The 25,828-nt window shown below is 48.0% G+C and overlaps 2 protein-coding genes across 2 annotated transcripts; both read left to right on the top strand.

Annotated features, from left to right (window-relative positions):
* The first annotated feature begins 15,920 nt into the window (after window positions 1-15,920).
* LOC127589021 (multidrug and toxin extrusion protein 1-like) lies at window positions 15,921-22,534 on the top strand. The gene is given in 18 exon segments (XM_052048085.1): window positions 15,921-16,004; window positions 16,006-16,107; window positions 16,322-16,420; window positions 17,447-17,548; window positions 17,608-17,676; window positions 17,777-17,925; window positions 18,000-18,042; window positions 18,117-18,161; window positions 18,251-18,348; window positions 19,273-19,370; window positions 19,469-19,650; window positions 19,717-19,825; window positions 19,910-19,985; window positions 20,071-20,140; window positions 20,216-20,348; window positions 20,432-20,526; window positions 20,852-20,915; window positions 21,033-22,534. Coding segments are annotated over 18 exon segments (1,794 nt in total). The 5' UTR covers window positions 15,921-15,935; the 3' UTR covers window positions 21,224-22,534.
* Window positions 22,535-22,724: 190 nt separating this feature from the next.
* On the top strand, window positions 22,725-24,930 carry tmigd1 (transmembrane and immunoglobulin domain containing 1). The gene is made up of 5 exons (XM_052048084.1): window positions 22,725-23,041; window positions 23,490-23,774; window positions 24,114-24,401; window positions 24,484-24,587; window positions 24,741-24,930. The coding sequence occupies exons 1-5, from the start codon at window positions 22,990-22,992 to the stop codon at window positions 24,750-24,752; spliced, it is 741 nt and encodes a 246-aa protein (XP_051904044.1). The 5' UTR covers window positions 22,725-22,989; the 3' UTR covers window positions 24,753-24,930.
* Window positions 24,931-25,828: the final 898 nt, after the last annotated feature.

Here is a 25,828-nt window from a genome sequence, read left to right as displayed (position 1 = left end):
TCGGGAGGTCTCTCAAGGTACTGGATAATGACCTCGTAAAAATGGCCGCCAAAGGCTTCATTATTCTCTCCTTCTGGCCGTCTTTGGCAAGAGTTAATTAAACGGAACAAAAGGCCATTCACGTGGCGCCTCACAGGGTCTCTAACACTTAATAGGTGAAAAGTTTCTCTCTTGCAAAGTTTTGAGCCCTGCTCATGTCATGAATGACGTGCCATGTGCATGCCAGGCCACTAGTTGGCAGTATTGCCACCGCTGTTTTTTTGTTATTGTTGTTCTTTGGAAAACAGATGAAGAACATCACCAAAAACACCTAGTTGTGCCCCCTTAAACAAACTTTAAAATCCCAAGCGATGCAACGGCGCCATCTGCACGGATCGGTTTATCATCACAATGGTTTACAAACCACAAAAATGTGATTTGGGGTTGGCCTGGAATGGATCAATGAGGAAAATCAATTGCATAAAATAGTACATTGACGCGACTGTACGTTTGTGCTCATGAAACGTCCCTGCGAAGGCGTACGTTGCTGCAATTTAGTCAGTCACTGGAAACGGGGAATGTGACATCGCCCACTAGTGGCCTGGCATGCACATTACATCTTCATTTACATTCTTTTTTTTCTTTTTACATCTTTTTTTTTCTCTAACCCGTAGTCCTGCACGAATAACCGTAACTCATGTGACAGTTTTTAAAATGAAGACTGCCGTTTTAGCGAGATAATTGCGGCGTTAACGTAGCCTAAGAGGCTATGCGCGGAGGGCCTTTTTGTTCCCTTTAATTATTGCCCTCTCCCTTTGTGACCACGCCGGAGTGTGGGCGAGGATGCTCAGGTAGGAGGAGATGCGCTGGTGGCGACCGTCTTTTCTTTTCTTTCTTTCTTTCTTTTTTTGCTTCTTTTTTTGTTCGTCTGCGCTAATGCGGCTGCCGGGCGCGCACAACACCTCCGAATGATAAAGTGCACTGGGGCAATTAGCATACGCTTCTCCCACCCACGCCGCACGCTTCCCGTCCGCCAAGGCTAGAAATGGACGAATAATTGCGCCGTCAGGTTCCCGTAGCACAATGAACGTGTGCTACAGTGGCGCCGCGTCGGGCACCTCTGTGCCCACGCTGTAATCTTCCACCACGCTGCAGCCTTTTAATCATAAGAATATCCAGAAGAGTTCACGCTGTGTTCTTTTATTCCGCGGCCCCTTCTGAACGAACAGGTGCTAACATACAGTGTATATATATATATATGTAGTGTGAGCGGCCCGGTAGTCCAGTGGTTAGCACGTGGGCTTCACAGTGCAGAGGTACCGGGTTCGATTCCAGCTCCGGCCTCCCTGTGTGGAGTTTGCATGTTCTCCCCGGGCCTGCGTGGGTTTTCTCCGGGTGCTCCGGTTTCCTCCCACATTCCAAAAACATGCGTGGCAGGCTGATTGAACACTCTAAATTGTCCCTCGGTGTGAGTGTGAGCGTGGTTGGTTGTTCGTCTCTGTGTGCCCTGCGATTGGCTGGCAACCGATTCAGGGTGTCCCCCGCCTACTGCCCGGAGACAGCTGGGATAGGCTCCAGCACCCCCCGCGACCCTAGTGAGGATCAAGCGGCTCGGAAGATGAATGAATGAATGAATATGTAGTGTGTATAAATGTGTATGTTTTGTTTCACCCAAACCAACCAGGAAGTTGCACACAAACAAACCAGGAAGTCATACACATTCAAACCAGGATTTCCCCCCAGACCCCCCCAGTCAAACCATAGCATGTAAACAACCCAGGAAGTTGCACCTACGCAACCCTGAAAGCTGGGTTTTATTTTATTTATTTTTTTCATTCATTCATTCATCTTCCGAGCCGCTTGATCCTCACTAGGGTCGCGGGGGGTGCCGGAGCCCATCCCAGCCGTCTCCGGGCAGTAGGCGGGGGACACCCTGAATCGGTTGCCAGCCAATCGCAGGGCACACAGAGACGAACAACCATTCGCACTCACACTCACACCTAGGGACAATTTAGAGTGTTCAATCAGCCTGCCACCCATGCTTTTGGAAGGTGGGAGGAAACCGGAGCACCCGGAGAAAACCCACGCAGGCCCGGGGAGAACATGCAAACTCCACACAGGGAGGCCGGAGCTGGAATCGAACCCGGTACCTCTGCACTGTGAAGCCCACGTGCTAACCACTGGACTACCGGGCCGCCCTTATTTTATTTTATTTTATTTTATTGTATTTTTTTAGTATTTCGCAGTGGCTAACGTGTTGACCAAAAGGCGCACACAGATGTTGGCCTGTCAGCAATGTGCGGCTTTATGGACTGCGAGCCGCTCGTAATGAAAACTCATGATGAAGACAAATCCATAAGGCAGTCAAAACCATCCAAGATGGAGCTGCGGACAACCATCCATCGCCACCCACCCATATTATCTACCCCCCCCCCCCCCAACCCCACCCCCGCCCCCGCCCCCTCACACTCACTCTCACTCCTTCCCCAGAGCTGGCGGAGAGGTGCCGGGAGCGTGTCAGTGGGCTTGGGGGAAGCGGCCGCCGTGACTGATGGCGGTCGTGGGCCAGGCGGCGAATTTGAGGTTGATGAGGCGTCTCATATGCGGAGTGCAAAGACATCAGCGCCCGCCATCAATCTCTACGCCTCGCATCAGTAAACACCGCATCCAACGGCAAGGGGGGGGGACCAGCCTGCCACACCGTAATAGGCCCACCGCCAGGCCCCGCAAAACGTTAATAAAAGCCGCAGTGGGACTTTTTTGGGTATTTTTTATTTTTTTTGTGGCCATCCAGCACAAAACTTGATAGTTTTTTTATTTCAACTTCCTGGTTGGGTTTTATTTGACGTTTCCGAATAACTACTTGGGTTGTTTGTGTGTAACTTCCTTGTTGTTTTTAAAACAACTTTCTCTATTTGTGTCCACCTTTTGGGTTGAACTCTGAAATACGCAGCGCCTCCTAGAGGACTGGAGGAGAAACGCCAACCCGATTTACAATCAATTGACTTTTCTTTGTTTCCAAAAAGCTCGAGTCCGCATTTGTCGTACGCAAACCGTTCAGTATGCGAAGCCGTGCGGCTTTTAGCTGTTGGGAATTTACAAATGGTGCATTTGCGTCCGTTTCTGACTGCTTGAACAATCTGTAAAATCCTAAAACGCATCACACAACATTTTTGAATAAGTCCCTTTTTTTCCCTTTCCAGCCATTTGTTATTAAACAATAACAATAGCGGTGTTATGCTTTAAAAAAAAAACACATCTAGAGGCAAAATTGTTTTATTTACCTTTTTTTCCCCCTCATTTTAAAAAAGCTTTTAATGCACACGAATCAGTGACGCAGCGTTTGTTATTTTCATCTTGAGCTTGAACGAGCAGCTTTTAACAATCTGCGTTGAACGCGGCGAGAACAGAAATAGCTGCGAGCTCGCCTTGCTGACATGAAATGGATAAATCGCCACTCGTTAGGTCATCATGACCCACCCCCCCCTCCACTCCCCCCCCAAAAAATGCAGCTGTTACAACGATGACACTGCACAGAATCAATTTAGTGATTAGTGTGATGGTGATGCTATTGTAAAATGAAATCAAATAATTCAAATACAGCCACGTCAAAAGAAATTCCATCAATTAATTCTAAAATGAAAGTATTGAACCAGATCATTACGTGTGTGTGTGTGTGTGTGTATGATATAGCTCGGAGTGCCCAAGGCGGCGGCGGGAGCCGAGCGAGTCCTCATGGTTGCAATGAAAAGTGTTATCAGTTATCAGCGCCGCAGCCCGACTGGCTGGGAAGTCATTTGGAACGCCCTAATGTGCCCGCGTGACTCATCGCCAACACCTACGGCGCCAAAGAACCTTGAATCCTATTGTCAGTCTGTGTGTGTGTGTGTGTGTGTAGTCGTTTGAGAATATTTTAGGTTGAGTCCGTATCATGTAAGGATGAGTCACTTTGTTTCCCCACTCAGCCGATTGTCGGATTCAAAGCGCCTCGAATGAATCCATCCGCCCCATTCCGGCGAATTCCTTCGGTGGGAGCTCACCGCAGCCGCAAAATATGGTCGCCTGAAACCAAAATGGCCGACTCGCCTTTCAATATCGGGCATGTGCACCTTGAGACTTTTTCGTGCGTCCCGTCATGAGAGACGCGTCATCTCCCAATTTGCGGTGACGGCTGAATCCACCGCCGGTCCTCAAAAAACCTCAAAGACACGTGAGCCCGCCTCTACTTATCGTCCTCAATGACGGTTTCCAGGAGCTACGATAAGCTACCCATGTTTTCGTAAACTTCGAAATGTTTTTTTGTTGGGGTTTTTTTCGCACGTCAAAGACAGTTTTTCTACCATGCCCCATCTTGTAAATTCATTCATTCATCTTCCGAGCCGCTTGATCCTCACTAGGGTCGCGGGGGGTGCGGGAGCCTATCCCAGCTGTCTCCGGGCAGTAGGCGGGGGTCGGAATCGGTTGCCAGCCAATCGCAGGGCACACAGAGACGAACAACCATTCGCACTCACACTCACACCTAGGGACAATTTCGAGTGTTCAATCAGCCCGCCACGCATGTTTATGGAACGTGGGAGGAAACCGGAGCACCCGGAGAAAACCCACGCAGGCCCCGGGGAGAACATGCAAACTCCACACAGGGAGGCCGCAGCTGGAATCGAACCCGGTACCTCTGCACTGTGAAGCCCACGTGCTAACCACTGGACGACCGGGCCGCCCGTCTTGTAAATATCAAAGAAAATTTTTGAGCGATTGGCAAGTCGAGCGTACGTTTTCATAAGCCTCAAATGCAATTCAACGTGCATATTCTCTTCGCCACGAAATATGTTTTGAAAACGGACCCGTTTTGCGTTCCACATCAAAGACAATTTTCGACGGTCCTCGCACTTGTTTCGAGTGAACCTCAAGTCGCTATTCTTGTAGCCATCGAGGGCAATTCACCACATCCCCGTTTTTGTTCGCATCCCGGGGACAAATCCGAGTCACCAATGAAACCCGACGCGTTTTCATAAACATCAAAGACAATTTGAAGTTGATTTGTAACACGGCTATTTCTTTATCGAACGTGTTTTTGGGCCGTTTTGATCGAGATCGCCGGCAATTAACAAAATTTTAGTCCTCCCCTGAAGCGAATGCGTATTGGGAATCCTCCAAGACGGTTTCACATCCGTGTTTTCGTTCTCTGTTTTGTTTTTTGTCATCATCATCCAAGGTGATAAACGACGCCGCGCCCGTTTGCGAGAAGCTAATCTGTTGTCGGAAGCCTCAAAGACAGACGAGTTGAAGCTGACCTTGTATTAAAAAAAAAAAGAATAAAAAAATTGCTTGTATGCCTTCAGCTCTTTCCAAGCAGATAGCGCACGGGAGGGGGGGGGGGGGGGTGAATTTTCCCATTTCCTTTATCTGCGACTTGGCACGGCGTTCGGGCATCCGCCAGTAAGTTGGCCATATGTAAGTGCACGTCCTAAACGCGCCTCTTGTCTCCGCTATCGTTTTCACGCTCACCCCCGTCGCCGCAACCCCCCCCACGCCCCCCACACCCCCACCCCCCACTTGCTCCTCCATTATGGCGCCATCCGCTCATTCTCATCTGCCTCCCTATCGCGCCACCGCGTATTCCATTCATTCCTTTTTTTTTTTCCCAGCAGCGGGATGAGCTTATCGCGCGTCGGCTGCTGCCGGCGCTTAGGCACAGGCGGTGACGACGACGGCGGCGGTGGTGGCGGCAGCCTGATTTCTAATAATTTGACCCTTTTCGCGTATCGCTAAAACCCGGAAATGTCGGTGTTTTGCCCGGCGGAGAACGCATGTCGGCGACCTCGTGCAAACTTTATGGCTTTGTCGGGGCAATCTGAGAGCAAGAATTCATCTATTAAAGAAAAAATAAAGAATGCAATCGCATTTTCTTTTTGAACTACCCCTCCTCCATATTGTGATTGGAAATCAAAATTTTCAAGGTCCTCAAATATTATTTGTGTTAAACACGGTTTGGTCAACAAGGTTAGTGCCTGCTATGGGTTCACGCCCCCCCCCCCTCTGTCGTGACTGAGTTGCAACTTTGACACGGATGCAAGTGGCTTTTCAATAGCTGCCCACTCTGTAGTGACTGAGACACCAAGAAGAGCCGATTAATATCTGCTCACTGTAGTGACTGATGCTGCTACTCAATCTGACCCCCCCCCCCCCCAAAAAAAAAATCTGGATAAGGCCCTTGACAGCAGCGTGGTGGTGGTGTGGGGAGGGGGGGTAAAATTTGAATACAAATCAATATATTCCTCATTGCAGGTGTCGCCATGGCAACAGGATGAAGGTGAAAACAAAACAACCCCCCCACCCCCTTAATCGCTACTTTCACACCTGAACGTTTGCAGCAGGGTCCCAATTCACATAACGACGCGCGCAAAAAGGCTAATGGTACGAGCGAGGGGGGGGGGGGGGGGGGTCTTGCAGCGCGAGGAGATGTGGGCGGACAAGACATTGAGGGTGGGGGGGGTGGCGGCGACCGCTCGGCTTGCTGATTGCGCACCACGGGCGACTCCAAAGACAAATGACGGACGCGCCGCTTTGTGTCTGAAAGCTCACGGAAGACCGTTTTGTTTTTTTCTTCACATTTAAAATCGCGCGCAGGAAGTCAGCCATTTTGATTGGAGGCAGCCATCTTAGGTCATTTTTCCTCTGAAAACTTGCCTCCCCCCCCCTTTTTTTATTTTTTAACCCCCAACTGTGTGGCTGGTGAGTTCTTTGGAGCAGAGGTGTTGTGATTGGACACATCCGGTTCTTTGTTTTTTTTTTTGTTTTGTTTTGTTTTTTTGTTCTTCGAGTCCGTCTCCCATGGCAACCACCAAGCCGATTCCTCGAGCCTGCTTTCATTGTGGCGCCTCCGATTGTGATGTCGTTCAGCCAAGACAATGCGCTTTGGAGCTATCGGCTGGGATTATACACAGCTCCACTCCACTGCGCGTATGCGTGTGTGTGTGTGCGTGTGCGTCTGTGTGTGTGTGTGTGTTGCCTACAGGTGACTCATCGCACTGCAGATGACCACAATGTGCTGCCGTTTGAGAATTCCACACTCACATTTCCCTTCCTCGTCCTTCTATTCCTTCTACTTCCCTTCGACGCAACGCTCGCTGCCTTTTGCACCGGCCTCTCATCAAGTCTCTTATCTCTCTCTCGCGCTCTCTCACTCTTTCACACACAAAACACACACGGTCAATCCTATCTACCCGCCCCAAAAACACAAATGTCAAGAACATACTCAAGCCACACAATTACGTTGTAAAACATTGACTGGGCGCGTCGACCGAGTTTTTGTCACGGGCCGCATTGTAGTTCGGGTTAGCCTTGAGAGGGCCGTTTTGCCAAATAGAGAGATGATCTTCTCATTTTGCATCAACGCAACAAACGGATAGATCAGTACCTTTGAAATCGGTAAAAGCTGGTTGAAGTTCATTCATTCATTCATTCATTCATCTTCCTAACTGCTTGATCCTCACTAGGGTCGCGGGGGGTGCTGGAGCCTATCCCAGCGGTCTCCGGGCAGTAGGCGGGGGACACCCTGAATCGGTTGCCAGCCAATCGCAGGGCACACAGAAACGAACAAACATCCGCGCTCACACTCACACCTAGGGACAATTTTTAGAGTGTTCAATCAGCCTGCCATGCATGTTTTTGGAATGTGGGAGGAAACCGGAGCACCCGGAGAAAACCCACGCAGGCCCGGGGAGAACATGCAAACTCCACACAGGGAGGCCGGAGCTGGAATCGAACCCGGGTACCTCTGCACTGTGAAGCCCACGTGCTAACCACTGGACGACCGGGCCGCCCTCTTGTTGAAGTTGATGCGCAAAATTTGCATCAGTGGGCCACCTGAAAGAATGCGATGGGCCAAATCTGGCCCCCGACCCTTGAGTTTGGCCAAGACAATTCTAAATGTCCACACTGAGATGCAAAGAAAAGAACACACACGCCACACGCACGCACACCGGTCACCGTAGTTACGGCGCACCAAGACAAAGTCAAATGATGGCGTGCGTGGGATCAAAACGTGTTTGAAAAGAAATCCGTGTTTTCGTCACAACAGAGAGAGATTTTGTTATTTTTAGCCATTCACAAATTTCCGTGCAGAGCGAGCTTATGTGCACAAAAATAGAAAATCGTGTCTGGGAAGAAAATTGCGTGTTGCGTCAGTGTGAGGTCACATTTAAAAACAAACAAACAAAAAAAGCAACAGCAAAAATAGTTTATTAATTTTTTTTATTCTTACACACAAATCAATGAAATAATCCTGCGGATAAATAATCCTGTTAGGTGACGCTTTTCACTGTCACTGTTGGAAAAAAAACAGCCAAAATAGATCAAGCTAATCTCAGTCGTGCACACACACACACACATATTTCCATGGTAATTACCCTCGAGCCCTGGTGGTCCCTTGGGGTGGGGGGGGCACGCGGGTGACGGTGGTCTCACAAGAGTCCCAGTTGTCCATTTGAGGAGATCATTAGGTTGGTTAGAAGTAATCCACAACAAGCCCCCCGAGTGTGCGTGCGTGTGTGTGTGTGTGTGTGTGTGTGTCCGCATTAAGCGGCTGTTCAATGGACTCCAAGGGTCCGCCGGGGGGGGTGCGGACATTAGCTTTATTGCCGCGATCTGAGGGTCTTGTTTAGCCACAGCTGGGATTTAAAACCCCTCGGGAGTCCGCCTGATGGTTTACGATAGCGCACTTGAATGGCACAGGAAATAGCCGTGAAATTGCCAGGCCAACACCCACCAAAAATCGACGCGTTGATTGATAGGGGGGAGGAGAAAAAAAAGGACAGTATGTCCATATTTTAGATATCCCCCCCCCCAAAGTTTCTTTTTGTGTCTGAAAAAAAGAAAAGTAATTTTTTTTCCATAGTTCAAGCTGCAAAAATGTTTTTGATGATTGGGTTTTTACCCAGATTGTTTTTGTTTCTTGTTCCCCCCCCCCCCAAAACAAAACAAACCACTTGCTTTAAGTATTAGAGAATGGCCATTTTTGTGCGTACACGTTTTAAAAAGTAAAGTTGCTGTTTTTAAATCCAGAATTTTCTCTTTTGTTGCTTTTCATCTTAAAAAAAACGTTTTTGGTGTTTCCCCCCGCCCCCTTTTTTTAATAAGAAAAGATAAGAAAACCTTTATTTGTCTTGCAATGGCGAAATTACCAATAATGAAAGGTAATTAAGTCAATTTTCCCACTACTTGTACTTTTGTGGGCCAGGTTTTCATCTGCTCCTTTTCTTTGCGTGTTCTTATAAAAAAGATTACGGAACAAACCTAAAACAACAAACGTCTTCACGTTTGTGTTTCAATTTAATCGGAGGCGTGACCTCTCAGATCAGCGGACCGGCTCTGTAAAACATTCTGCCATTTTCCTGACGTCGTTTGCTGGAGGTGGGTGGGGGTTGGGGGGGCTCTGGGTTTCTTTTTTTCTCGCTTTCCATCCGGCGGAGTGAAAAGGGTCGCGATGGGGAGGAGGAAGAGGAAGAGAAGAGACTGATTGCTCCTTTTGTTGAAGAGTGAAGCTCGCCACCTCTTGGAAGATAATTGGAGGCTAAACGTGGCAAACAAAAGCCGAGAAAAATAAACACCAATGCCGCCCGTTGGCTTGGAATTTTCGAACTTCGGGGATTTAACGAGGGGCATACACTTCATTTGTGGGTTTTGTTCATTTTTAGTTGCCGCCTTTGATGAGCCAACCGTGTACGTTTCGCAAAACAAAATACTTCTGAATGAATGTGTTTCATGATTACAGGAGGGGGAGGGGGAGAGAAAAACATGGCCACAAAACTGAATTGTCAAGTTTGTCTGACTCAAAATTCTGACTGACGATTCCCAGAAAGAAACCATTACATTTGTCAAGGACTCAAAATTGCCTGATGACTATTCTAATTTCACCAGAGTGTAAAAACCACCATTTTTTTCCCTCAAAACACCACTAAAGCAACCTGAATGGTCTTTTATGTTGACTTGTTCTCTACACCCCCCCGAAAAAAGTTCTAAAAAGCACAATCAAAATTATTTTTGACAGTCACGAAAACGTATGCGCACTTTGTTACACTATAAATGGTCTCTGACATTTTTAAAAAGGGGGGCATGTTTTCCGTTCGGTTTTCCTGGTGATGCCTTTTTTTTTTTTTTTTTACCTCGCCGCGAGTCTTTTGTCGCCGTAATTGACGACAAAACTGTGAAGAGGACACTGCGCGCAATAAAATCCACGCATGTCGTAAAACACACCGCAAACGCGCCACGTCCTGCGCAAACACCGATGACCTTTTTCCCCCATGCCGACACGCGTCACACCGGGTGAGAACATTGTGACTATCACAGCTGGCTTGTTCTCAACGTCGGTGTGTTTGCGCGCGTGTGTTTGTGTGTCTGTTTCATATTCCAGTCACAAGCCAGGGTGGCGCCCGATTGTCCAAAGCTACTGTTTTGAAAGTAGTTTCATTTTGTTTTTATGTGCCTGCCGGGACCTTTCCAAACGTTGCCACAACAAAGCAGTGACATGGGTGTCTTTGAGGCTTACAAAAAAAATGCATTAGCTTGGTTGTCGGCTTTATTAGCTTTAAATTTAGCATCTTTGACCGACAAACAGTGAAATAAATTCAACATTGGAAGAACTTGGGAGAAATAAAATGTCTAAAACCCACTGTCGGTCTTCAAGCTAGCTCGCTAACTCAACTAGTCCGCTAGTCCACAAGCTAGCTGCTAGTAAACGATGAATCAGAATGTTTGACATGTATCTGAAGCATTTTTTTTTAATTATTTTACCTATCGATGGGAGTTAGCACATTTGCCTCACGGTTCACAGGTGGTATAGTTTCGAAATCGAACTGCCACCTTCCTGTGTGGAGTTTGCGTGTTCTCCCCATGCTTGCGCATCAAATTTTAGGTTGCGGGAGGAGACAAAGCTAAGCTATCAGCTGTCAGGGATGACTTCCATTTTTTTAAGGGGATATTTATTTATTTATTTATTGTAGTTTGACAATTTTCTTTCTTTTTTTTTTTTTTAAACAGTGTCGGCATGAGACAAAACAATCAGTTTCAAAAACATCACACAATGAGTCGCACTCTAGCGGCACACCGAAAGGCACATGGCGGGGGTTCGAACATGGAACCTTTAGCGTAATCACCCACTCCATAAATTTTTATTTATTTTAATTTTTTTTACCCAGCTTGAAATGCAACAGTGGGCGTGACCCTCTCTGCACGTCGTGTGTGTGTGTGTGTGCGCGTGTGTAAATGTAGAGGTGCACATTTATGAGTCATCCGCCCAAAATATGCCCCTTCCCGCTCGTGCCGAAAAGTTACTTGATTTACTTATTTATATATATTTCTTTTATTTTGCACTGACTCCTCTTTCCACTCCTACTGCGAGTGTCGATAAGATGGGCCGCCGTGAGTCATTATCGCGATGCCAGGTGGCGAATCGTGCTCGCCGCTCTTATGCCACTCGCTGAGCTTTTGGGAGAGCGAAAGACGGTCAAAACAAAAAAAGCTACATGGGAATGTGCGGATGGATGGAGGGATGATGATGGAAGGAAGGGAGGGAGGGGAGGAGGGGGTGTGCGAGGGATGAGGGAAGATGGAGGGAGGGGCGGCGCTGATGCCGGCGGCCTGATGACTCATGGCGGTGCTGCGCTTTGTGCGTCACTGGCGCTGGCTGGAGGAGGAGATAGCGGGGAGAAGGGCTACGCATTTAATTACACGCACTGTACACGCGCACGCACACACACACACAGAGACACGCGCGTGCGCTAAATCATATCCCCAGTTACACTCTTTACATGCGAGTGATTTAAGCGTCCAGGTGTTTTCGTCGTCTCGGGCGTCGAGCGTTTGGAAAAGATCCAGCGTGGCGCGCGTGCGCGCGGCAGCAAATTAAAAGCGCTTTCAAAGCGCCTTGGAGATGCGCGCACCGCGCAGGGGCTTGTGACTGGAATGCGAAGCAGGCACGCGCACGCGCACGCACGCCGAAGACGCTCCAGCTGTGGCGGTCACGTTTCATAAACTTCGAAGGGCGTACGCCATTTTGGAAACATCGCCACAATTTGGGGACTTTTGCCGAATGAACGGTTGATGTTTTCATGAATGCAAAAAAAAAATACTGTAGAACATTTTCAGTGATTCGGTTCACTCGTCGGTTGCACTTTTTTTTCGTAAACATCAAGATAACTCTGGCTTTGATCAATTGAATGTACGGTCCGTAGCTTTTACGAAACGCTGAACTTTTTTTTGGTCATTATACGTACAAAGCATCAAAGACTAAATTATGTTTGATGATTCCAAAAACGCAGAAGTTACCTTCAAGTCAAGAGTATTTCTCGAGCACTTTCAAACAGCCATCGCTGCATACAAAGTGCTGTACATGGAGCGATTTAACATGCACAATAAACAGTAAGACAAATCGGTAATAATAATAATAATAATCGGTAGAAAGCACCAAGCAGTAAAATCAAGAACAAATCTTAAGTCAAATTGCCTTCGATATCGACAAAAGCCTCCGCACTGCTTTGATTTGTCAAAGGCGCTAATTTGTCTCTGGCGGATAAGAAATCAGTAACATGACACAAAATTGTCTTTGATGTTTTTTTTTTTAAAACATCGCCTTTCGTTTGGCTTGTCAAAGACCGATTTTGAAGTCAAGTGACTTACGGTTCATCCAACTCAAAAACATTTCGAGAAACGGCGTCGTTAGCCAGACAGACGTCAATTTCCTGCTTTAACTGACTCGCGCTGGCCGATTAGACGTGCTGCAACCGAGGCGGCCGCGACACCGCGCTGGCGTTGCGTCCCCCCCAACCCCCGCGAGCCGCCTGATGAAACATTCCGTTTTGGCTGCAATAGCTCGTAAGGCAATATTAGCAATCGTGGCGCAAGCCACGGCATACGGACGGACGGACTGACGGACGGTGTCCCGGGAGGCCCGGCACGCGCTGGCGGGTTCAAAGCCCTCATTAGCTGGTCTCTAATACCGGTTATCTGTTATCTTGTTACGCCACGCGCACGCATTCATCACCCGCGCATCCTGCGCACTCCAGATAAAGCCTGCTGACTTTCGAGATCATTTATATAAAAAACATTTTTAAAAAAAAGACGAAAAAACATCCAAGGCTGCTTTATGAGGTGGCTGGAGAGAGAAGAAAATGCAGTTGGAATAGTTGACAACGGTATTAATTTTTTTTTTTCTTTGGCCTACCGTAGCTGTGTCACGTGACCGACCGAGTTGATGTGATTACATCGTTGCCGGCAAGGATTGGAGAGTTCAGTCGACAAAGGCAGCCAATGGCGACCATAAAAACTCTGAAGAAAAGGAGTATGTCTGGGATATTAAAAGCACTCCTCGTTTTCAAGAGGTTCTGGGCGGCCAAGTCAATGTGGCGGGTGAGTGAGTCACACAGTCCGCCCTCAGCGATAACCAACACACCCGTGTTTTTGGGATGAATGCAACCAGGATTATAAATGAAGGATTGTTCATTTTAATGTTAGCTTTGTTGTTAGCGTTCCCGTTCATCGCCCGAGCCTTTGCTCCCGTGATTTGTTTTGACAGCTGTCAGTTGATTGTCTGAAAGCGTCATCGTGACTCTTACAGGATTTAAGATGACTCGTGAGCAATTGTGTCTGAATAGAGCGGCGTTGTTAGCGTTAGCATTGGATAGCATTGGAATCAAAACCCCTTTTGCGTCGTGATTTGTTTTGACAGTCAGCAGCAGTTCGAAAGCGCGCTATCGACATCTACAGGGCAGACGTGAAATAGCAGCAGTTGGCTAAACTTGTCGGCTTACGGGGGGGGGGTCGTTTTGCGCGGGTGTTAGCATTGGTGTTAGCGTTAGCATTCCAAGTGCAGAAAGAAAATATTTTTGTTTTCTCGATTTGTTTCAACAGTCACCATCCGTTTGAAAGCATGTGTACAGTCCATTAAAATGAAACGTATCAAATGAAGGGAAAGTTTGCATTTCATGTTAGCTTTGGTGTTAGCATTAGCATTACGAGTCGAGAATGGAAATGCCTTCGCCTTGATGTGTTTCGACGATTTGAAAGCGTGTTTTTTGATACATTCGAACGACATGCGTCGAATGGATGCAAAATCTCTTCACATCAGCATTATTTTTAGCATTTACCGACAAGGGAAGACCTACTTTTTCTTGTCAATTTGTTTTTACATTTAGAGAGTGCATTTTTTTTCAATACGCTCAATGGAAATAAAATTATAATTCATATTTGGATGGTGGTTTTCAAAGCACGCTTTCAATATGCTAAAATGAAATGCAACAAACGGATGCTAAACCTCCATAGCATTTTAGCGTTCGCATTGTCGGGAATGGAAACGCCTTCGTCGCCATTTGTTTTGACAATCGTCAGCAGTTCGAAAGCGCACCGCCGGCGCCAACGGGTTAAATGCAACACCTGTAAAGTTGATACAGTGTTTTCGCAGCCGAAAGCCAGAACAAAGGCCCCTCCCGCCCTGAAGGGTAAGGTGTGAAGATGAGCTAAACGGGCCGCCCGCCCTCTCTGCAAGGTCAAGCAGCTGCCACAGTCAATGAGCCTCTTCAGTCAACAAAGCTCGGAATTAACGCCAAGCATCGCGCCCCCGCCGACGGCCCGGCGGAGGGTGCCACGTGGAGGACGGCGTGTCACGAGGCGACGGGCAAGGGGGAGGTTGAGAGTCGGGGGCGGGGGGGGGGGGTGCCGTGACGCCATCGCCTCGTCAGGCGGATGAGTCACAGGCTGACAAATGGAAGCCGACGGCGTGTTTTTCGGTAGAAGCAGCAAACTTTGGACACTTTTCCCGCGATGCCCCCATCTGACAAGGACTTCATTAAGGGCGTAATCACATCCAAGCAAATTACGCCAACGCTGCCTCGACGGGCCGCGGTTTTGATCCCTATCGGGAATGTAGCTCAAACAAGGCCTGTGACTCACCAGCCTGGATTACTTTTGATCCTTGCAGTCGCTCCTTTATCTTTTGCTACAAAATTTGGACCCCCCCCCCCCTGCACCCCCACCCTCACTGTCCTACTGCTTTTTGTTCCCCACCTGCACTCATAAACGTGCAAATGACACAAAATTGCTCGCCCCCCAATGGAGGCAGCTCAAGTGTTTGCAGGTGACAGCAAGCCCCCGCCGACCCTTCCTCCTCCTCCTCCTCATCATCATCCTCACCCCCACGCCCCTTTGCGCCCCCCCCCCACCCCTCGACCATCTCCGCACCCGTCTTGGCAGTTATCCTCTCCTGTATTGCCATTATCAGCTGGAGCAGACACCGGAACGCGGACCCTGCATTATTCCCGAAAGCCCCTCAAAGCTTTTCAACATGCAATCCGCCCCCCCCCCCTGCCCCCCGCCCCCCGCCCAAACCCCCACCCCTTCCTTCCTCCATCTTGGCTACCCTTTTAGTCTCCGCCTCTCGTGACGCCATGCCCGCCATTATCTACGGCACACAACAGTGACATACCCGCCCCCCCACCCCCACCCCCCCCCGTCCCCCCATCATCATCATGATCATCCTAATCATGCCGCCGGCCTACTTATCTCCCACCATCCAATCTGCTCTGACTCAAAGCAATTATCTCTCATTTGTTCACCGAGGCCCAGCCGCCAATCAACACCCCCCCCCGCACCCCTGTAAACCCCACCCAACAAAACCCCAAAGCAACCCGCCGCCACCTAGTGGCGGCGGGTTGCTCAGCGTCAACATCATGAAAACGCGCATATACATCGGTATGGGGAGGGGAACGGGAGCGGGCGGGGGCGGGGGCGGCAGACCCTGGCGGGCTTTGCTGCATCACCACTGATGGGTGACGACACACACGTGAGGTGACTGAGGCACCATCACTTCCTGTCATGAAGGAGGAGGGCGCCACCGAGAGGGAGGGCACGCAAGTCGGGTGGCGGGGGGAGGGGGGGCATACAACCTTTAGTTTACGGATCAACTGATGCACAAAGGATTCTGTAATCCTGACCCTGTTATCGGTGGCACAGTCCTGTCTCAGTACAGTACCTGTCTCGGCAGCTCAAGTGGACGGATCCACGGGTGGATGGATGCGGGGGGTGGGGGGGGGTCACACGTGCACTTGCACATGTTACCGTGTCTGTCATCAGCTTGACGTGAATCAGTCACCAGCTACTTCCCTTAGAGACAAAAAAAAAAAAGAAACGTTCTTCATTTTTGTCAGCTGTTGTCGTCGTACCACTACCGGGCACATTCTTCCCAAGTTATTGATTAGCATCCTGGTAATTGGTTATTGATTGTAGGCCGGCGTCCCGTCCAGTCGTCCTGGCGTGTCGCCTTCAGTCCCAACTTTCGGCGTGTCATCGACAGGTCTCGGCGGGCCTCTGCGCCATGACGCGCTTCACGCTGCGGCTGCCCGACGAGTACAAAAGGGAAACGCTGCTCTTGGTGAAGCTGGCCGGCCCGGTGGTGAGTCTGGTGAAGCAGTATGTGGCACACGTTTTATCTTTCCGGATGGTATCAAAAAATTTGTGATCACGTGACGGCGCGCCGTGTCGCATTCCAAGAACCTTTTTGATTTTGAAGAGAATTGTGCCGGACGTTCAGATTGATCAATTGATTTGAAGTGATTACGTGACAGAAGATGGCCGATGTTCAACTAGCTGATGTTCAACGTCCAAGGGAAACGGTGTTTTTAAGAGGCTGCTCGTTTGAATCGGGTGTGTTGGGAGTAGGGAGGGCTCTAGAATAGGCAGGATATGGCTCTCGAGGAACCGGAGTTCCCTACCGCTGCTCGAGATCAATGGACGGACACAGAGAATCAGTTGAAAATAACTAGCTAGATTATCTAGCTAGTTAGATAGTCTAGCTAGCTAGACTAATCTACCTTTAAATCAGTTTCTTCTCCTCTTTCCAGCTAGCCAAGCTAGCCTCAATGTTCTCAAAGAGCTCATGCTAATGTTTGCGTTCAGAGTTTGTGCTAGCGTCTAGATTAGCTAGCTAGCTAGTTATGGGCTAGCTAGCTAGACTAATCTACCTTTAAATCAGTTTCTTCTCCTCTTTCCAGCTAGCCAACTAGCCTCAATGTTCTCAAAGAGCTCATGCTAATGTTTGCGTTCAGAGTTTGTGCTAGCGTCTAGATTAGCTAGCTAGCTAGTTATGGGCTAGCTAGCTAGACTAATCTACCTTTAAATCAGTTTCTTCTCCTCTTTCCAGCTAGCCAACTAGCCTCAATGTTCTCAAAGAGCTCATGCTAATGTTTGCGTTCAGAGTTTGTGCTAGCGTCTAGATTAGCTAGCTAGCTAGTTATGGGCTAGCTAGCTAGACTAATCTACCTTTAAATCAGTTTCTTCTCCTCTATCTAGATAGCCAAGCTAGCCTCAATGTTCCCAAAGAGCTCATGCTAATGTTTGCGTTCAGAGTTTGTGCTAGCGTCTTCGCGTTTTTCATGAAGGTCACGACGGAGCGACCTTTGACATTTTCTTATTCTTTCAGTTCATTTCTCAGCTGATGAGCTTCCTGATCGGCTTTGTCAGCCTGGTGTTCTGCGGTCACCTGGGGAAAACCGAATTGGCCGGCGTGGCGTTAGCGATCGCGGTAAGATGTCTTTTTGGCCGAATCGCACGCGACGATCTCACGCCGCCGTTTTGCCTCAGGTGATAAACGTTTCGGGTATCTCCATCGGCAGCGGCCTGGCGTCAGCGTGCGATACGCTCATCTCTCAGGTATTCTTTTGAGTTGTACGGAGCCGTTTCGACTTCAGAGCTGTGCGGATCAATCATTTGAATCGGTGCCTCCCCACGTTTTCCTCGCCGTCGCCGGCAGACGTACGGCAGCGGCAACCTCAAACTGGTGGGCGTGATCCTGCAGAGGGGAATCCTCATCTTGCTGCTGGCCTGCTTGCCCTGCTGGGCCGTCTTGCTCAACACGCAGCCCCTCTTGCTGGCCGTCGGCCAGAGCGCCCACGTCGCCAGGTGGACTTTGCGCACATCCCCCTTTAAAAAAAAATTTTTTTTTTTTTTACAATGCTCCTTTATTCTGCTCAAAGGCTCGCCCAGCTCTACGTCAACATTTTCATGCCGGCCTTACCCGTGAGTGCCCCCCAAAAAGATGCTTTTGTGTACCGCAAATGAAAGTTATGAATGGCATCGACGTGTCTTGGCAGGCCGCCTTCATGTACCAGCTGCAGGGGAGGTATCTTCAGAATCAGGTGCGAGCGAGTTGTCGACCGCCGGGTGTCGTTTAGCCTTTCTCTGCCCACCCATCGATCAATAAATGAGCGAACGCTATCTGCGGTAGGGCATCATGTGGCCTCAGGTGATATCCGCAGCCGCCAGCAACGTTTTCAATGCAATCATCAACTATGTCTTCCTGGTGGTGCTGGATCTCGGGGTAGCGTGAGTACATGCGTGCGTGCTTCGAAGGCACGTGAGTCGATGTGGACAATGAGTACAGGAGTAGTCAATGATTACGTGGATGGATTTGCTTTGGTGCATGGCGGGGATGTTTGATGACTCACCACGAATCGTGATCATTTTGGAAAATTCAGCACCCACAAGCCGGTTTAACCGACAAACATGAATTTGGTGGGTCTTTCTATCGTGACTAGTGACACAAACAAATGTAAAGACGCTATGACTGAAAAGATACAGGAAGGCAGCCATTTTGGGTCTGGGCGCAAACTTGAATGAATTGCACGCATTTAAAAAAAAATAAAAATCTGAAATCCAGCCGCTAGAACCACTTGTACCTCGAAATACGAAATGCCAAATGTTTTTCTGTCTGGAATAGACAAATAGAAAAACCAGAGAAAGCCATGCCTGAAAAGACACAGGGAGGCGGCAGCCATTTTGGGTCTTGAAGAGGTTGCATTTGATGATTCAACTCGCCATTAAAAAAAAAAAAACAACTTTCAAAAAAATTCAACATTCAAAACCAGTATGACAGAGAAGCATGGAAAGTAATTAGCGACACAAAAAATGTCTCAAGAGGCTGTGTCCAAAAAACAAAACAAAACACAAGAAGGCAGCCATTTTGGGTTAATGCAGCTATCAAAGAAATGACGTTTGATGACATGTCAAGATGTTTTTTTTTTGTTTCTTTTGTTTTTAATTCAGCTCCTAAACCCAATTTTACGGATCAATGTACATTTGGTAGGCACATCTATGATGAGTTTAGACCCACCAAAAAGTCAAGAGGCTGTGTCCAAAAACGCCACAAGATGGTCGCCATTTTGGATGAAAGCGCAAACCTTTGTTCTAAATTCATTCAAACTTTTACTAAACGTCACTTTCCCTTCTTGTTCGTCTCTCCAACAAAAGCGGCTCGGCGGCCGCTAATGCCATCTCGCAGTATTCCTTGATGGTGTTTTTGTTTGTGTACATGAACGCCAGGGGTCTTCACAAAGCCACGTGGGGCGGTAAGACAGAGCTACGCTATCTCGGGGCTAGCTCACAATATGCAATTCAGTGGCATACAAAAAATTCACCCTTGGTGACTGAATTGAGGTGTTTTCAGGTTGGTCGCTGAACAGTTTGCGCGAGTGGGGTCCCTTCCTGCGTCTGGCGCTGCCTAGCATGATGATGACGTGTCTGGAGTGGTGGCTCTACGAGATTGCCGGCTTCCTGGCCGGCTTGATCAGCGAAGTGGAGCTGGGAGCCGAGTCCATCCTTTACCAGCTGGCCGTCATGGTCTTTATGGTATGACAAGATGCGGTTGTGACATCAAAGGACATTTTATTCAATTGGCAAATATCCTTCCCGCAGTTCCCCGTGGGCTTTTCCGTGGCAGCTAGCGTTCGCGTGGGAAACGCTCTCGGGGCCGGGAACACCGAGCTGGCCAAGCTGTGCGGGAAGGTCTCGGTCGCATGCGCACGTACGTCCGGCGCGCCTTCAAACGCCACCGAAATGTTCCAACTTGAAAATCACCTTTGTGGTTTTTGTTTCCCGTCCGATCCAGTGGTGGTCTCGTGCTTCACCGGGACTTTCCTGGCCGTGTGCCGCAACTTCATCGCTTACATTTTCACCACAGACAAGTAAGGTGCACGTGTTGAAGGCGTCCTCGCTTTGGTCCGTGTTTTGTGCCGTCCCCCACCCCCTTTGCTCCTTTTTGTACCACAGGGAGATTGTGGCAAGGGTGGCAACTGTTTTAGAGATGTACAGCGCCAGCCATGTGGCCGATTCCTTCGCGGTAAGGATGACAATATCATCAACACGATTTTTTTTTCTCCTCCACCGCTTTTTTTTTTTCTCACCACACCCTCAGGCCGTGACGGGAGGAATCGTCCGCGGCGCCGGGAAGCAAACGGTGGGCGCGCTGTGTAGCTTGTTGGGCTACTATGTGGTGGGCTTCCCCATCGGAGTGTCACTCATGTTCCCCATCAACTTGGGAATCTTTGGTGAGAGGATTCTTTCTCATGTTGTGGATGAAACGGAGTCTTTTTCAATGATACTGATCTCAAATGTTGTGATTTTACCACAGGACTGTGGGCGGGATTCCTGATCTGTGTGATCCTGCAGTCCCTCTTTTACACCATCTACTTGTGCAAGCTCAACTGGAAAAAAGCAACAGTGGAGGCGAGTACACGTGTCAAATGCAAAGGTCAACAACATCACGGGCTCAGAATCACTCGAGGGGACTTGCGCTCATGTCCTGACATAAGACACGTGGTCCATGAATTAATGGGATTTTTGTTTTTAAATAGGTGATTGCCAATATCCAAAATCAATAAGGTTCTTGCTAGCAAGTGTCATTCATACAAATTGACTGTGACACGTTTTGACCTCTCATAGACGTGTATACCAACAATCTGATGTAAAGCCATTGTCGTTTTTCCTTTTTTTTTTTTTTTTCCTAATTCAAAATCGATATGATTCTCTCACATTGTGTTTTGGCACGCAGGCGCTGGTACGCGCTGGAGTCCACGTTCGAGAACAGGATAAGATCTTTGTCATCGACAGCAAAAGTAAATCTGGCAGAAACAAAAACACAAAAAAAAGAAATATTTCATGTTGTGTTGAAAGCAGTTGTGGCTGATTGAAATCTGCCCAGCAACAAGACGTGAAAACTCTCTCCCTCCCAGCATGTGAGCAGCAGATGAGTACCACTGCATCCAATCCTTCAAGTCCAGAAGAACCCGAGCCGGACGCGGCCGTCCCGTTATCCATCCGGCAGCTGGCACTACGCCGCGGCCTGGCAGTGCTCTTCATGTTGGCTCTCTTCGGCGTCGGAGTGCTCATGAGCGAGCTGCTGGTCTCCCTGCAATTGAACTGATTGTGAGCCAAAATGGCCGCCGTGCAATACTCAGTTTCACCGTAGGGGGAGAACGTCTGGATGTAAAACGCTTTTCACTGACCTCTCTGGTCATGTGCTGCCCCCTGTTGATTAAAACGGGTACGACACAATCTTCAAACGCTTTCAGCGGCCTCACCTTTTATCGGGACACGGCTCGTTGATGACTTTGCTCCTGGTTTATTTTCACCAAAATTCGATGGCAAAAATCCATTCAAGAATCGCGAAAAGAAAGTTGACTTAATTAAACAACTGAAACAATTATTTTCTGTGTGTTAAACATCAGCCTCTTGGAATTTAGCACTGCGGCACACAAAGGCATTGAATGCATTCCAAATCAACCTGGAATCACTTCTCACAGGCAACCCAGCCGAGATTGCTCGAAATTTCCTCTCCGGAGGCTGCAATCAGTGTCACGCTGTGCCGCCATTCACAAAATCAAGCCTGTGTATATGCCAGTTTTTTGTTGCGCACAACTCGTGGCAACAGTTCAGGTTGACAGTCTGGTAAACATGACCCCCAAAAATAAGGATGCTTCACACCTCATGGCGGACTTTCTCTGTTTTTGGGGGGCAAAACAATGTCTTGAGACTTTTTTGGTGGGTCTACTCATGATAGACAACCAAAAACTACAAGACAGTAGGCAAAAGCAAAACCAATACAAAGAAAATTGTGTTGTCGAGTAAATTAGGATGAACTACATGTTCCTATGCGCTTAGATTTCTTCCTGCATGATTTTGAGTGCGACAGGCATTTTTTTTTTTTTGCCAAGTGTGAATTTTTTATTTCATGAAACCTTCGCTTGGGGATAGCATGACAAAGAATGACGCGTGTACGCATGGCCACCCCACTGAAACTTTTCTGGCTACGCCGCTGGGTATGAGCGTGCGCGCATGTCATTTTAATTGCCTCTGACCTTTGCTCAGCACCGGATCTTTTGAATGAGCTGCAGCGACGCAGGAAAGAAAGGACGCAAATTAATCAAAGGACGTGATGGCGCTTATCTCGTCTGCAAATTTGCTGGCGGACAGTCATAAAATAAATTTGACAAGTCCAGCCAATGTCACTCACGCGCTCGGTGCAATGCATTGTGAGCTTCTGGTTGCATTTTGTCAGGTTTTCACGCTCATTTCCATGCATTGATGGAGGACGAGAGTTTTTAGAGTGAGTCGATTGTTTTGTGCTATGGCCTCCAATCACATTGCTCCAATCTTATCTGAGAACACTGGCGACGACTCTGGCCGCTGTTCTCGGTCACTTTTGCGCATTTTAGGTCACATCTTTTTTTTTTTTCAGGCACTGCAATTTTTTTTTTATTGTCCACACCCACAATTGCGCACCAGCCAACAATAAACAATAAAAAGGGTACATCCTCATTGATAACAAAGACTGGGAAGTCATAAAGCCGAACAGCATCTTTAATAGCGGGCTGACACATTGTCAAGTCCCAGATCTTCACGTGAACACACTCAGGTGAGCTCGTTTTGTAAAACGCTGCTGACTATTCTTGCTGCACTTCGCAATACAAAGCGCAGATGCTAGTTATCGCAATCCGACTCAGAGCTACTGATGAGCACTAGTCGCTTTTTTTTTTTAGGATCTCTATAAGCTTTGGAAAAAGGATACTGTTGTTGTTATAGTTGCTGCACTTTTTGGTGTGTGCAAGTCGACAAAAGGACTCCATAAAGAGCGTATGATTCATCCTAAACTATTGTCTCTCTCTCTCTCGCTTATTAGGAAGAAATAAAATGGCATCCTACTGTTTTCTTGTGTTAGCGATGTGTGCGGCGCAGACGTTATGTAAGTATTACACGCACACACTGCCTGTGAATGCTGAGAAACCAGCATTGTGTGTCAAACGGTCGTTTTTACCTCCGCCAAGGCCAAACTGCACGCAGTGAAGCTTTTGTCATTTGGTTTGAGTCGGGGTGATGCTTTTGATTTTTTTTTTTTTGTCATCGCAAGTTGTTTTGTTGCTTGATTTCAGTTTGTTTTAATTCCTTTTTAGAGCAGGTCTGCTAGTTTTTATTTGTTTATATTTTTTTTTTCAAAAATGCTTATTTTTAGTTTAGTTTTTAATTAGTTTTAGTGTTAGTTTTTTGTTAGTTTTTTTTTACATGTATGGTGTATTTGTCGAGTGCAAGATGAAAAAAAAGTCTGTTTGCCCTTCTTCGAGTTAACTTGACTGAGGGAATTAGCATTTTGCCGCTAATCTAATTGTCACCCCCCCCCAACCTCCACCCCCCAGGCATCACCATCGAGTCAGTGCCCGGCATGGACGGCGAACGAGTCATCCTGACCGAGCTGGAGCGAACCGTGTCGCTGTCGTGTTTCAGCAACCGATCGGAGGACGACGCGGCGGAGCTCGTGTGGCTGAGGAACGGCCGGATGGTGGCTCTCCGTGAAGGAAACCGCCAGGGACAAAGCGGCGTGTGCATCATGCCGGTTATCCACCAGGACAACGGTGCCACCTTCACCTGCCGCCTGCGCAGCAACGCCAGCGTTGAGGCTTCCGTCACGCTCAACGTTACATGTAAGCGTCGGCAGAAAACTGCACAGTGCAGACCTGCGCCAAAGCCAAATAAAAACCTACATATGTCCGAAAAACTACTTTTGATTGAAAAAAAAACATACCCCAGTCCTGTAGGTGGCAGTCGTCTGCAGTATAAACCAATTTAGGATGGGGACAAAATATGCCGTTTCAATCATTTACGATACGGTAGTGATGTCACAATCCTGAAATATTATCATGTATCATGACACTGCTGGTATTATGATATTTACAAGATGGTATTGCTAAAGCGGCGCCGAACACGTTACATGTTTTGTCTCGGGGAGTAACAGTAGCTTTCCATGATGTTCCCGTCCTCAGATCCGCCCGTAGTGTCGGGATCGGAAAGCGTATGCGTAGAGCAGGCCTCGCCGCTGCTCCTGAGCTGCGACACCTTCGCCAACCCGCCCGTCTCCTCGGTGCGCTGGACCCTCAACGGCAGCGCCGTCGACATCCTCGCGGGGCGCTTCACCCTGACCGACGACGGTTTCGCTAGCCGGCTGGCTGCTGACAAGGCGGAGAAGAGTAAGCATGAAGGCCTCTACCGCTGCACGGTTGACTCGCCTGTCTACGGAATCAAGAGCAAAGACTTCCTGGTTACCGTCACAGGTGAGTCCTGCAGATTCAGAACCCACTGTTGAGCCCCCCCTCCCCACACCACCCCCATGCTGCTAATTTTTGCTGTCCGCAGAAAGGACACTTAAGTTTCCGCTAATGCCCATCATCGCCGGCGTGGTTGTGGTGTGTCTTACGGCAGTCCTGGCCATTGTATCACGCTGGAAGAGAATTAGCAAGGTAACCTGCCGCTTACAGGACATGGACAAAAATGATTCGAGACACAAGCCATCCTCGTGGGTGTGCTTAGGTGTACCAAGACTTTTGGCCATATAACATCACTAATGGTGGCGCAACGCTGTCTCCTAACGCTGAACTTTTCTCTCCCGACAGTGCTGCAAGTGAATGATGGCCATCAACTGTCAAATCCCTGTCTGCAGTCGGTTAGCTTAGCGCCGAGGATCAGAAAAGCAGCAATTGAACGGACTCCTTTTGTAGATCGCCACGTGACTGCTCGTCTTCATGACAGAAGGACAAGGCTAAGATCACCAGCAAATTAAACACCTCCTTATGTAGCCCTCCATGAGGACGCCTCGTTAATTGTATATCGCAACTCAATGAGACTGCCTGAAGCCAGTTAGCTTAGCATGAAGCCAATTAAAGAGTCCTTTGGTAGCATTTCACACCTTTTTATTGGAAACCGCAACTGGAACAGCCAGTTAGCTTAATATAAGGCTAACTCGGGACCATTGTACTTGGTGCTGTTATCCTGCCACCTAAATAGCTTTATACTTTTATTTTTACCTCGCAATCACACTTTTTTGTTGTTTATTTGTATGGGCAATCTAGTGTTTTACCAAATTGGAAGCAATATTTTCAATACGTGTTCCTATTTTTTACATCCGAGACAAGTGGATTTAAACCAAAATTGAAGACCGCTTTTTATGCCTGACCTTTAACTCCTGAGTCAGTGACACTAACTCGTTAAAATGGTGTTATACATTTACTTTTAATGAGACAAAAAGCGACACATCAATGTTCAAGGCCACGCTCCTACTGTCACATACCCATAAAATGAATTATGCTGGTGTATGTGTTCACTTGATGAGAATCCAAATAAATAAAGAACGGGTTCACCCATCAATGTGTATTTTGTGGATTGGACTAACCCATTATCAATTAAAAGAAATAAGGAAAGCAAAGTGGTAACCTGGCCTGGTTCATGTCAATACTTCTTGCATAACATACCGGTACAATATATAGAACTGAAGACAATATTGTACGTTGGTCATCACTGCACATCGATTCATTTAATCACATTGTGATTCAACAGAAGTCGGATTAAGGCTCATGAACAGGCTGATGATAACGTTGAAATTTATCCTTGAACCATCTTTCCCCACACAAAAACATGACAACACTGAGAGCAGGACGCCAACCTACAACCACAGAGGCAGTAGCGACACATGCAGGTCGTTTCA

Source organism: Hippocampus zosterae, chromosome 16, assembly GCF_025434085.1.
Source record: "Hippocampus zosterae strain Florida chromosome 16, ASM2543408v3, whole genome shotgun sequence".
NCBI lineage: Eukaryota > Metazoa > Chordata > Actinopteri > Syngnathiformes > Syngnathidae > Hippocampus > Hippocampus zosterae.
The sequence above is the reverse complement of the archived record's forward strand: the minus strand, read 5'-3'. Positions and strand labels throughout refer to the sequence as shown.